The following is a 14,568-nucleotide window of genomic DNA, read 5'->3' as shown; positions in this document are numbered from 1 at the left end:
TTAGGCTCCATCGACTTAGATTTAAAGCTACATACATAGCTTTTTAAAACATGTCTTTATTCTAATTAGGCCGCATCTTTTTCTCGGGATCAATACCAAAATCCTTAAGGAAAGACCAAAATCTACAAATTAAAGAAAACTTTTTGTTTTGAGTGTGCAAAGATTACTTCGTCTATACAAAAATGGAAGAAGTATTACAAATGGAATCGATATTCTGGTACCATTTCATCTCCAAAATCTGATATTTGAATCTGTCCTAATATATAATTCGGTTCTGAAGTCATTTGCGACATACATATGTCAATATTAGTTTCTTATATAGGCATCCCTAACTTGTGCTCGCTCAAAACGGTAGTTTGTAGAAGTCAACGAATGGGGATGACCAAACATCACTAGGGGTACGAAAATGTGTACGTTAGAGCAATTCTAACATAAATGCAAATGTACATCAGGACAGATGTAACCACTTCTTCCCTGACGCAAAGTATTCATCCTTTCTTATAATTTGAATTATAAAGAGCTACGTTAGAAAAAAAAATTAAGGGAAAAGTTTACGAGTTGGTGTCGACTCAAAGTTTTGCGTTTTTCATATTTACTAGAAATCGGAAAGTGATGTGTATGTACTTATCGCACCACCGAACTACATTTTCCAATCGGTATTAAAATTAAATAATATATATGCAGTAAAACCTTCCATGTAGATGTTAGCGTGTGACAATAAATTGTCGAGAGAAATGTGTACCACTTGAGAGAATAAGTGCTCCAGGTAAAAAGTGCCATCTAGAGAAAGCGCCATGTAATAGAAAGAGACTAATCAAAATTCCTGCTTTCTAAGCCAATAGAACACGATACTCAGTTTGTAATAACCATATAAAGGAGCCATTTTTCATGTTCTACGCTGAAAGAAGAGTTTTCTTTTCTTAGGAACGAAATTTTAGACAAGCAAAGTTTTCGTTTTACGCAAAAAATAAATTCTTTAAAAGAAAATAAAAATATTTAGAGACAACCGTTGAGTCACTTATCGGGATTATTTGTTCTAAAAAAAATGTTTTATTACCTTGAAATACTTTACGACAAAAACAATAGAAGATGAAGATGGGAAAATGGCAGCAGAGTGCATCAAACCATTGACGGCGTTCGATGCAAACGTGTCGTTTATGATTTTTTGTTCCACAAATTAAACTAAGAATAAAAAGAAATTTATATCAGGGAATGACGTAGAACAATCGGTCAAAAGTTTCTCATTATTATTTACACAAAATTTAACATCATTTGTGAGTTTTTAACAAAAAATATTGCAAATTAAAAATGAACGAACGTGTATGTATCGAACACCGTAAATGCAACTTTTGGTATGACGTCGCCCATTTTCCAATCTTCCTTTTCTATTGTTTTTGCTTTACGAGCTTGAATTTACAAAAAGAAAACATAAGGTAATAAACAAAAAGGTCAAAAAACAAAAACAGCAAACTTATAGAAAATACTTTATTTGAAAAGAGGAACTTCCTTTGTTTAAAATTTTGTTTCAGAGGACATTAGTTTTTCGTTTGGTGTATTTTCTTCCATAAAAAGTATCATAATTCTTCTCTGTACAAAACATATGAAAACATTGTGTTAATGTCGCACCAACTTTGGTACATTTCAATGTTATTTCCATCACTGGTATCTAACATAATGCACCCAGTAGGCCGAATGTTCAATAAAGTCCTTAAAAAAAACATGGAATGGAACAATGTTTTCATTCCTACCATACACTACGAAATTTTCAATACGAAAGGTGAGCATCGTCGTATTGATCGAACAATATGTTTTCCGTCATATTTTATTTATTTAATAACCCTAGTTCGAATGCAATGTTTCAATTGGCACGAATGCATTCACAGGCACAGTTGAAGCGAACAAGCTTGCCAACCGGGGTTGGTCGTTCGTAATTCGTATAGAATTGCTTTCGTGTATGTGTGTTTATGTTTCAATGGTGGGTATCATTTGACCGCCGTACATTTTGTTGTTGCTCAAACGAACGAGTGAATTGTTCTTCTTGCATTGCTCTTGAAGGGAATTATATTGGAATTTATTTAGCTTACTCACCGACTACTGGATTTGGATTTTCAGTGCAATATTGTTTGCCACGTTTTACTCTTTCGACGACAATAATTCTCATTGAATTGGTAACTCATAGAACTCAAGTAATGCACGTTTGAGTGTGGTAAAATCAGTTTGAAACAAAATTTAATCTCTTTTTATTTTCTCTTGATGGGACCCTTTGTCTGTTATAGGCAAATGAGCGTCCCGGTAAACTAATCAATATAAAAAATGTTGACAAACTTTTCTATAGAAATAAAATTTTAACAAATTTTTCTATAGAAATAAAATTTTAACTAAATTTGCTATAGAAATAAAATTTTTACAAAATTTTTTATAGAAATAAAATGTTGGCTAAAATTTCTATAGAAATAAAAATTTTTACAAAATTTTCTATAGACAATTTTGTGACAATTTTTCTATAGAAATAAAAATTTTTACAAAATTTACTATAGACAATTTTGAAAAAAATTTCTATAGAAATAAAATTTTGCCAAAATTTTCTATAGAAATAAAATTTTACAAAAATTTCTATAGAAATGAAATGTTGGCTAAATTTTCTATAGAAATAAACATTTTGACAACATTTTCTATAGAAATAAATCTGACAATTTTCACAAATTTTTCCAAAAGAAAAAAATTTGACAATATTTTCTATAGAAATAAAATTTTGCCAACATTTTCTATAGAAAAAAATTTAGCCAAAATTTTTTATAGAAATAAAATTTTGCCAAAATTTTCTATAGAAATTAAATTTTGTTAAAATTTCATAGAAATAAAATTTTGACAAAATTTTCTATAGAAATAAACTTTCTATAGAAATAAAATGTTGACTAAATTTCCTATAGAAACAAAAAGTTTTACAAAATTTTCTATAGAAATAAAACTGCGACAATTTTGAAAAAATTTTCTATAGAAATAAAATTTTGCCAAAATTTTCTATAGAAATTAAATTTTGACAAAATTTTCTATAGAAATAAAATTTTACAAAAATTACTATAGAAATGAAATGTTGGCTAAATTTTCTATAGAAATAAGAATTTTGACAAAATTTTCTGTAGAAATAAAATTTTGCAAAATTTTCTATAGAAATAAAACTGTGACAATTTTTGACAAAATTTTCTATAGAAAAAAAATTGACAAAATTTTCTATAGGAATACAATTTTCACAACATTTTCTATAGAAAAAAAAATTGACAATAAAATTTTGCCAAAATTTTCTATAGAAATAAAGGTTTGAGAAATTTTCTATAGAAAAAAAAAATTGACAATTTTCTATAGAAATTCAATTTTCACAAAATTTTCTAAAGAAATAAAAATTTTAAATAAAAAAAAAAATTGACAAAATTTTCTATCGACGTAGAATTTTGGAAAAATTTTAACTTTTAAATGATATTAATTTAATTAAAAAATGGTCCGCTGTACGAATTTTGGTCTAATCTTAGAACAATGTTGGTCAAAAACGCTGCTGCAGAATGACAGTCCTAGTTTATATACATGTACGTATATTTATTTATTTATATAAGAAGAAAATAAAAATTTTAAACGGTATTTACTACCATTTCTGCACAATTTTACATTTTAAAATTTCAAAACATTCGCAAAATCTCTACAAAATAAGCTTTTGACAACCCTGTTATGAACAACAATTTTCATTAGAGATGCGTACCAGCTTACGAAATTAATCGCTACCGAAAATTTCGTTAGCATAAATGGCAATGCATTTCTTATGGGAAGGAAATTTTTCGCAAGAGGTGCATACCGGCCTTAATGTAAAAATTGAATTTATAACATTACGTTTTTATTAAATTTTTATCCAGAAATCAATTCTTCATTTTTTTGCCCATACAAATCTACTTACCTTTCCCATCGTTTTTCTAAAATAGTAATTTCGTCCACGGTGAACACTTCGATCTGTTATCCAAAATGTTATAATTTCTTAAATGTTTAAACGGATTCAAAAACAAACTAGATTTTTTTAAAGCTGATAGACTACAACTAAAAAAGTGAACCTACCATGAAAGAATTTGTAGATATATTTTAGAAAATATTTTACTAATTGCAACATGATGCAAATACTTAATAATTTTTGTCAAATGGAAGAAAATTTACTTATATTAAAATTATAATTATATAGGAGTTAAAAATTATTAAAATGTCCCACATGAAGTTCAAGATAGACATAATTTGAGAAAAATGTACTCATTTGGGAAACTTATTATTACGAATGTGATATTTCTAGATTTAAGTTTATTTAAATTAGTTTACGTTAATTTAAATTTCAAATTGTAACGATAAAATTACGTCATAACTTGTTAAAGTCATTTCTTTATTTTCTAGTACTTTCTTAAACATCTTTTGTGTTTCAAATGTTATGCCTGCACGACAACTACTTAATCTTCTAGAATGCACTAGATTATTAGCATAAGCCTAAAAGTATGTGTGCCATATCACCTTTAAAATAACGCCGATAGAATATTCCAGATGACTGTAGGCAATGAAGATAACCAGTTGAATATGTGGTGTTAGATAATTTGTATCAAGATAGTTCTAGATGGTTGTAGGCCAGACTATCCAGAATTTTCGAAATCGTCAAACCACGGTATATAAGCCCCTGGCGGAGGGTGCAGTAAGCTAAAGTTTATACAGTACACATCGTAGAGCAAATAAGTGAAACCAATCAGTTAAACAAATAAATTGTAGATTAACGTTATTGAAAAGAACTGTCTTTTTAATTATCGGGTAATTAAATACGCCTCAATATAAAAACGTAACATTATGAACGAAATTTAATCACCCATTTTAGTAAGTTGTGAACTATTTTCCAATTTCACATTTGTGTTAAACTTTTTTCCATCATTTAGTTCCATCATTAAAGTAAGAAAAAAATAATTAAAGTACGAAAAATGTGCTCACATTGCGCAAAGTTTAACTAAAATCAATGAATTTTCACACCCTCAAAAAAAATCGATACTTTAACATATGTTCCAAACATATTTTGCAGGAAGCACATATATTATTGGATACTGCCGAAATATTAATATGTTTGTTTTATTCAAACATATTATATGTTTTGAAGCATTTTGAGTCCAAAAATATTATATGTTCCGAAGAATTTTCCCAAAAGAAGATTGTTTTGCCTTTTACTTTTCTTTAAAAATTCGTTTTAAAGAAACTAAACTTTTTCAATTTTACACCTCGTACGTCCCGATTTCTTTTAACGAACCAAGAAAATATGCCAAAATGATAAACGAAACACATGTCCACAAGTTTTTTTTCAATGTCTTTTCTCTTTGTTCCGAATGCCTATTCTCTTTACTCCGAATACACATTCTGATATTCAAATGAAATAAAATTATACTTATGTTAAGCATATCAAATTTTTGGTGTTATAATAAAACAGTTTTCCGAAACAACACACAAGCGGTTTCACAGAAATTGCTCTCTTTTGATTCTTTCGCTGTGTTATGTTGAAATCTTTCGCCAACTCTCCCGGTTTCCATCTCTATTTCTTCCCTTATACTGTCTCTCTGTCGTTCTCTGAATAAAATTTCAGAACATATATATGTTTACTCGAAATTTGTAAATTTATATATGTTTACATTCACACATATTATTTGTATGAAACATTCGTACACCAAACATAATATATTTTAACATATTAACATACGTGACCCAAACATTTAATGTTAGTTTAGGAACATTACATGTTTGCACTTAAATATATTGTGTTTAAAAATTGTGTCCGAAACACATTTTGTTTACTTCGGAACATATGAAAAACATATTTTTGTAACAGTGCATGAACTAAAATAAAGTTAAATAGGTTATAAAAATATCGCTTGCTTTTTTCTGGGTGTAAATTATACCTATAAACATTTGGCAACTAACTAAGTTTTTTGATTTTAAAGATTAATTAATTAATCAAAGTTGTAATTTGGGCAACCATGTGTATGATTGACGAGAAAATCAAATGTTTGCGACAAACGTGTTCCCCGTCCAAAAAAATGTTGATTGAAGCTTGTTTGAGGAAATCATATTCCTTATTTAGGTGTGATTTATAAACTGTAAACTGGTTTATAGCAAAAATGAACTACCTCGTGCGAAATTTGAACTACGTTTAATTTTACTCAAATTTTTGAACCTGGTATGCTTTTTAACCACCATTTACGAATTACAACCCTCTCATAAAACAAAAAAAATAAGTAAATAGAAAACGCATTGGCGTCAAATCATTCATTCTTACATTATTTTACATTAGACTCCGTACTTTGAATAAAGAAAATTTCGAAATTATTAAAAACCAACTAATTTCTTATTTATAATGATCATCCTTACGGAGTATTTCAACATATAAAACTTAAATTATATCGACTTAATTCTCTCTATTTTCATTACAGGGTGACTCACCGTTCGGTAGACAAGATGCCTATGTCAAATTGGAGCCATTGGGTGAAGGATCCTATGCCACAGTATACAGGGGCTTTAGCAAGTAAGTCAAATTTACTGAAAACAAACTAATAGTTCATATTTATCTCAAAATTTTTTGTACAGTAATCCCTCGATTTACGTCGCGATTGGTTCCGGAATTTGACGACGTTAATCGAAACGACATAAATTGAATTAAAAATTGATCATACTTACTCCTAAGTCTATTTATGTTGTATGTGTATGTAAATAATAAAAAACTTCAAAAATAAAGGTAATTCAGTAATTTCGGTAAGAATTTCAGAAAAAAGTATTTTGATGTCATCATCGTTGATACTTATTTTACTTATGGAAGGCGTTTCTGATAAAGTGGTCAAAAAATTGACGACGTAAATCGAAACAACGTAAACCGAGGCGACGTAAATCGAGGGATTACTGTATATACAAAAAATAATGTATGAAAATGTCCTCTAATGGCCACAATCAATCATTAGAAAAACATTCTACGTCTTTTTTGTCCTCCTGTATTGGAGTGTGAATTATTCAAAATATATTTCCTTGCAACATAGTCTTAAACGATGTCATATCTTTTTTACTATTAAAAATTTATTTATGATGGAGAATGTGTGTTTTCTATATTCATTTTACATAAAGTAGAAAAAAAGGAGAGGAAGGAAAGGACAAGCCCATCCTAGTATGCCGTTTACATAAACCATGGTTTCTTGAGTTTTCTTGTTTAGAAAAACCCTTGTGTTTCTCATAAGATTCTCTATCCACTTAACTAATGTTAAAATACTCTAATATTCAGCTATGAGTTGTCCTGTTTTTTGTCTTTCGAAAAAGACACACAAAAGTTCTTGTATCCTCCTCCACCCGTCAACACCATAAATTTTGATGCAGACATTAATGACCACATTTTTGGTGATTTATTTGGGACTATTATGTAAAAAAATGAATCTTTTTGGAAGTGCTGCTCACAAAATTCCTTGTTATAACTCTTCATTTCTTCTTTTGAGGAATGCTGCTGGGGCCCTGTTTACCATATCATACATTACTAACGTAATTTGGAAAACTTGGAGAGGTCTATTAAAAGTTTGAAATGCACTCAAAGTTTTTTTAATTGAGAATTTCGGTCATAATTTGATCATTTACCCTTATCTTTGTATGAATGCCTTTAAATTGGGTTGTAAGGAGTGGAAACACGAAATTGATCTACGCTTGTCAATTTCATGGGGAAGTTTTTCATTTGTCATGTCTAGGCGCCAGGCAATGGGAGTTTTTTGTATGTTAGTAAGCAACTACCTTCAATTTTTGAAAAAGGAAAACTTTTCAATAAAGTCGTATTTTCCTTATAATTAAATGATTTGACTTAAAATTTGTTGTCTTTTTGCATTTCAACACTTTATTTTAAAGACGTTTTTTACTTGAAACATAGCTTTAAATCTTGGTTCTATTACATTAAAATTAGGATACAAATATTTTACACATAAAAAAATCTACAGTCCTTCTTCAGATAATTTAATTTCACCATTCATTTTCGTCAACTTTCCCAAAAAAAAAATTATGTATTAGATTTTTAATATAGATTTTTTATGTAAAATTGTAAATACAATACTTCAACTGGTACACTGTAAAAATATATGCGTAAATGTGAACAGTATATAACTTACTGATAGTGTCCTTGAAATAGATGTTTTTTATTTAATATAAACTTTTCGTTACGGAAATTTATATTAATAGTAACTTTTAAAATATCATTGCACCACGTTCTCCAATTCAATGTATGCGTTCACATTTTCGGCCGAACACCAAAAAGCACTTTTGCGGTGATCTATCTCCTTTCAGTAATGATGGTGATTTATGACGATATTTCAAAGCTTCTTATAATCGTATGTCATGTAGCAGGATATCCCACTTGGATTCGGTTATACGGAGGTTTCTTTTCATTGAGCTAAACTTACATTTAATTGACTCCAAATCAATTAACGAATAATTAGATACATAAATTGCAGTCATTGGTGGCAATCAAAAACTAAATTTATTGTTTGATTTTCTGTGCATAGAATAAAGTTAAAAAGAAAATATCAGAAATTCGTTTTTTAATTTTTCGCAATGAATCCTTCCCTTTTCCTCATTTGTGTGGATACGCTCCAATTGTGAGCTGCAAAGACAAAAAAAAACTGAAGATTTTCCAAGAACACTAACATCGAAAGGAAAAGCGTAATTGCTTATGCCTACATTTCAGAAAAAAAAAAAAACGTGAAAGGATCACGTAATTATTCCCTTAAGTGCATAGTGGCATAAAAGACGAGGGAAATGTGCAAATACATTTACTTCAATGGCTCTCATATGGCGTATACATTAGAAGCAGTAGTGCGCCCAAGACTGTCATTGATAACAGTTCAGGGAAAAATATGGAAATAAACTGCAATGATGCTAATGCCTATGATAAACCAGTATCACATATGGCCCTGTGAAATGAGCTGCTTTAATGGCAGCCTTTGCATCATCATCATCATTATCATTGAGGCTATAAATGGGCGAAATGGTAAAAAGTCTTGAACGTATCCATAGAAAATATTTTGCTTTACAAATAAACGCCAGCTATGCGGATATCTGTGTCAAGATTCAGATGAAGGAGCCATAAAATAGGCAAGTGAAAGTAGGCCAATGGTTTTGGTCCTCCGAAAACCAACGAAAAAAAAAACAAAATTAAAGAAGAGAACGATGACATTATGATAGCAACGACGATGATTATCTTGATGGCAGTGCATTCCGCAATGAGCCTCTTGTTTGACACCGAAAAATTGCCCCAAAAACCTTTTTGAACCTAATATGACATTTGCTCAAGTTTTTTCATAGATTAGTATCGGATGCTCAGTCCTATTTTTCACGAATATTTCCATTTTTCTATCATTACAACGACTATTTATGGCCTCGCAATGCTTTTCATAGCCAATCACGGCAATGACCAGCACTTTTACTCACTTGTCATCAATGATAGACAACCATCAATTGGGTTTGATATATGATTTTTTATAATTTTTAAGACAGTTGTAAAATATTGAGTATTTTTAAGTTTTAATGTTTTTTCTTAGATATAGTGGAATATGTTAAATACACTCAGAGAAGGAGTATGATCATCTTAAAGATGTTTCGAGAGCATTATGTTATTTTAGAAAGGGGACATTTTTGTTGTTTCCTCGCCACACTGAAGAAAAGTCATATCCGGTTGTCTTTACACTAATGATTTTGGTATTGATTCCGAGCCAAAGAAGCGGAGAATTAAAGTAAAGGCGCATTAAAGACAATATTTGATTCTAAGAAACAAATTCTAATTTATTCGTTTTTCAACTTTTTTCTTCGTGTGCTATCAAAGTCCACTAAAAGCGTGTTAACGACAACTTAAATTCCGAAAATTGACGTCAGTGTACAAAACAAAAAAAGAATGACTTTCCAGGGTTAATTACAATTTCTTTATTTGAGAGAAATTTGCCTATAATATTGTGTTGATATAGGTTGCATAATATTTCAATGCTGTTTTTCAGTGCACTTTTGTAAGAAATTTTAAGAGCTTTTGACGCAGTTATTCAAGAAAAAGATATTTCGCCACAAACAAAAAGTATGGCTGTTTTTTTTTTGTTTAATTAGTTCTCCAACTTCTAATTATGTTATTAGAAAACATCCTTATCGATTTCCGACTCTGATACTTATTATGATTATAATTTTCATATTCTCCAACTACATATGGAATAATCTCCATATAATTGGATGGTATACAAGTTAAAGATGATTCGAAGTTTCTTACTCAAATCCCATAACGTAGGAAACTTGTACGCACCGACGTCTCAGATCGTGATTTCCATTGGCAATGGAATATTCCAATAAAACTTTTACCATGCGTTATCGTTTATCCTCTCGTAGACAAGCATCTAATATCCATATGGAGCAAGTTGCAGAATACACTCGTCGTCGCAGCTCATCTAACATAAAGGAAGCAATAACGAAGCGAGTCCTTTCAACCAATTGTAATAAACTTTTTCTTCCGCTTCTTCAATAAAGCCAGAAATTGAGATGAGTGGAATGTGAAAACATGGAAGATGAACATGAGTACTATGAAAGAACGACAAAATGTGGTACAAACTTTGTTAATTTACCATTTTTCAACAAGTTTTAGGATCTCATGCAGTCACCGCCTTAATCTCCCTCTCCGCCACGAGGGAGAATTTATTCTGGCATTCTGGTACATGTTAAGTGCTACCACAAAATTATGGCCCTCACAATGCTGATGTTGTTCTTCAGACTCCATCGGATATGGTTAGTTGGTATAGTTGGAAGTTGAAATTATAATAAAATCCTGGAGTCACATATGTAAAAAGACTTCTAAGGGAGACTTATATGAGTATATGTAAGAACGTGCGTGGATATCTGTGCGTGTGTGTGCGCCAAACATCTTCAGATGATTTTTTCTTTCTATTCTTAGAAATGAAAGACATCTCTAGTTTCCTGTTCTATTTTCTGTTAGTTTTTTCCTCTCTTTGGATCCACTCGTATGCAATATCCTCACTTGCCAGGGATGTAAAGGTGTCATAAAACTTAACCTAATTTGACACATTTTGTTGGTTTTTCTTGTTTAGTCAAGTTAGTGTGTGTGTGTGCGCGCGTGAGTCTTTAGTGTAGGGCTTCTTGGCTTGTTTGACATACCCTTAGATTCTAATTTGGTTACATCGTCCTGTAATTCAGCCTCCTATTTTTCCTGAGGATTTACTTCCATTTTTGTCATTTGTCCTGTAGATGATATTCTCCTTTTATATTTCTTGGTCCCTTTTTAAGTGTGGCAGAAGTCAGTGTGTCTACTTTTAGGGCATTTGTTAAGGCATTTAACGACTTTGTGCGTCTCACAAGTGTGACATTCACCAGAGGTTACACCAACACAGAGCAAATACTTTGGAAAGTGTTTGCCCTGCAATTTACTTTTCTTGCTCATTTCCTTAAAGAAAATATATACCCAAATGAAGAACATAATTAAAGTTGTATGGAAGTTAAATAAGAAGTGAAAAAAGTCTAGGGCAGAAGGTTAGAAACCAGTAACTTGCAAAATTATATTGACATTTCCGAAACTTTGAAGCTCAATTATTTAAGAAGAGTATTTTATTTATTACTGAAATCAACCCCTAGTAACTACACAGAAAAAAATATCACCAAAATATTTCCAATTAAAAAGTTAATTGAAGTTGAAAAATTTTTCAATTAATAAATTAATTGATACAATTAACTTTTTAATCATGATAGAAACATTAAGTTAATTAAGTCAATGATTGAAATTTTTAAAATGTTTAATTAAAAAATTAATTGATACAATTAACTTTTTAATCAAATTCGGAAGACTAATTCAGTTAAAAAAGTGCTGATTTTTTTTACTTTTTTAATTAAAAATGTATTTCAAACAATCATTTGTTAATCCAAATAAAAACTCTAAGCCAATCTAACTAAGTAATTAAAAATAGTTACCTTTTTAAAAATAGTTACCTTAATAAATTAATTGCGTTTTGCAATCAACATCAATTAAATTTTTAATTGAATCAATTAATAAATTAATTGAATTTTGCTGAAAAAATCAATTAATTTTTTAATCAAGAATTTTTTCTATGCCCAATTAAAACTGTGATTGATACTATCATTTTCGTGATTGAAGATATTTCAATTAAAAAATTAATTGGATCAATTAATTTGGTGATTGAATCAGAGAAAAAATTTTTTGTGTGTACACCCTCATAAAAAATCGCTTCTGTAACATATACTCCCAAACATATTTTGCTTCAAGCATATACATTTTTGGCTATTGCCCAAACATTTATATGTTTGATCTCTTCCAATATATAATATGTTTGAAAGCATATTGGTCTAAACAATATATGTTTGGGTAGTCTAAGTTCCAAACATTTTGTATTTTTGCATCCAAATTCAATAATGTTGTCTTCCAAAAAACAATATGTTATTTTGTGAACATATAATATGTTTGGAAGCATGTTGCACCCAAAAATATTATATGCTTAAAAAAAATTCTCCCAAACAATATTGTGCTCAAAATTTTATTTATTTATTTATATATTTACAATCAGGTAATATAGGTGCTAACAACATAGGTTTTCGACCTGAATGCTCAAAATTTTGTTTCTGCCCAATAGTATATTCCCCCACATCTTTCTCACTTCCACGACATTTTGTAGTTCTTAGCACCTTTTTCTGTAATACAAACATTGTAGAAGAAATTATTCAATTTTTTTTATTTTAATTTTACCTTTTGCCGGACGGGGATTCGAACAGCGGACCACACAGTTTGTAAGGATCAAAGAAGTAGCTGATCAATTGCCCAAGGAAAAATAAAATGTTAATTTTGTAATAACAAGCAACAACCACCAACTTAATTCAATATCGCTCCCTGTTAAATAGCGCTCCAAGCTACTAAACACATATATGTTTATAGGCTATTTCTAAATTAATATATGTTTGCATTCAAGCATATTATATTTACAAACATTTTATGTCCCAAACATAATATGTTCTAACATATTAACATATATGTCCCAAACATGTTATGCTAGTTTATGAACATTATATGCTTGCACTCAAAAATATTGTGTTTAAAAATTTGTGCTCCAATCATATAATGTTTATAGCCAAACATATGAAAAAGTCTTTTTCAACCGTGTATCGTTTAAAATTAAAGACTTCGTATTAATTTGAAAGTTTTTTTTATTGGCAAACATGTGAAAACAGATAATCAAATATAAGAAAATTGGAGACATTGTCCAACTAACTGTGGCGATTTGTACACTGAAAAAAATATTGTCGTGAGGTCAAAGATTTCATGTCTTTAAAATACGAATGCAAATTTTGCTTAGCATAGAAGACGCATTTCTCTAGTATAAAGTTTTTTTCCTTGACCAAAGGTCTATAAACTTTTCAATGAAGTCGTATTGTCCTTATAATTAAGTGATTTGACTTAAAAATGGATATCATAACATGAAAGAAAAAATGTTTGGGCTAAGGTCAAGTTGACTTTAATAATTTAGAAAAAATCTTTAAATTTAATGAAATTGTCTTTAAATTTGTTGTCTTTTTGCATCTTGACTACAAAGCAAAAAATCGTTCAAATATAGGACATGTTTGTCAAAACTTTATTTTAAAGACGTTTTTTACTTGAAACACAGCATAATTTCTACTAAAAGTCGAGTCTTAATTTGGAAAATAAAGTCGTCGTTAACTTGTTTTTAAAGGACTTTGATAGCATATGAAGAAAAAAAGCTGAAAAAGCGAAAAATTAAAATTTGCTTCCTAGAAGCAAGTACACAAAACCCGATTTTAAAAGAGAATTGTGTCTTAAAAGTATCCTTACTTGTATTCTCCGCTTCTTTCTTTCGGAATCAAGACCAAAATTTTTAAAGTAAAGACAAAATCTTTGGAACCGTGTATGCTTTTTTTTCAGTGTAGTCGAGGCAAAAACTTGACTACCAAAAGAAGTCTAGCAAAAAACATGTCGGCCAAACGGTAATTAAATTTTCTTTTTGAATGAGGAAGCGGTGTAAAATTAAATCGGAAGCAATGATTTTATATGTGCCTATGTTTGGGCAGATGCATAACCTGCATTGATTTCGGATTAGTTCTTCAATTGTGATGATATTTCAGTATTTGCCTGTTTATACCCACACCCACAAAAATCGCTTCTGTAACATGTACTCCCAAACACATTCCGAATCAAGCATATATTTTCAGGATTAGTCCAAAAAAATATTGTTCGTTTTGTTCAATCATATTATGTTTCACCGTAGGCGCCAATTGTTTACTTCCACTTTTTACATGTAGGAAATTATAATATATTTAACAATAATTTAAAGTATAATAATTTATTTGAATGCTATACTTTATTTAATAATGGTTTATAATAATATAATAATTTATTTGAATGCTACACTCCACAAAATATAAAAGTAAACAAGTAATCACGAAAATTTACATTTTGCATATTTCTTCATGTTGAACTTTCTCACTGTGTTG

General features: G+C 29.7%; 1 protein-coding gene across 5 annotated transcripts in view; it reads left to right on the top strand.

Moving 5' to 3' along the window:
* The window catches only part of Eip63E (cyclin dependent kinase Eip63E), a 354,249-nt gene that overhangs the window by 323,013 nt on the left and 16,668 nt on the right, over positions 1 to 14,568 (top strand). For all 5 annotated transcript variants that reach the window (XM_075303421.1, XM_075303422.1, XM_075303420.1 and 2 more), the window contains one exon: positions 6,483 to 6,574. In XM_075303421.1, coding sequence (XP_075159536.1) covers positions 6,483 to 6,574 — 92 coding nt within the window. The remainder of the gene's footprint in view (positions 1 to 6,482; positions 6,575 to 14,568) is intronic.

Source organism: Haematobia irritans, chromosome 4, assembly GCF_050003625.1.
Source record: "Haematobia irritans isolate KBUSLIRL chromosome 4, ASM5000362v1, whole genome shotgun sequence".
In the NCBI taxonomy this organism is placed as follows: Eukaryota; Metazoa; Arthropoda; class Insecta; order Diptera; family Muscidae; genus Haematobia; species Haematobia irritans.
The sequence above is the reverse complement of the archived record's forward strand: the minus strand, read 5'-3'. Positions and strand labels throughout refer to the sequence as shown.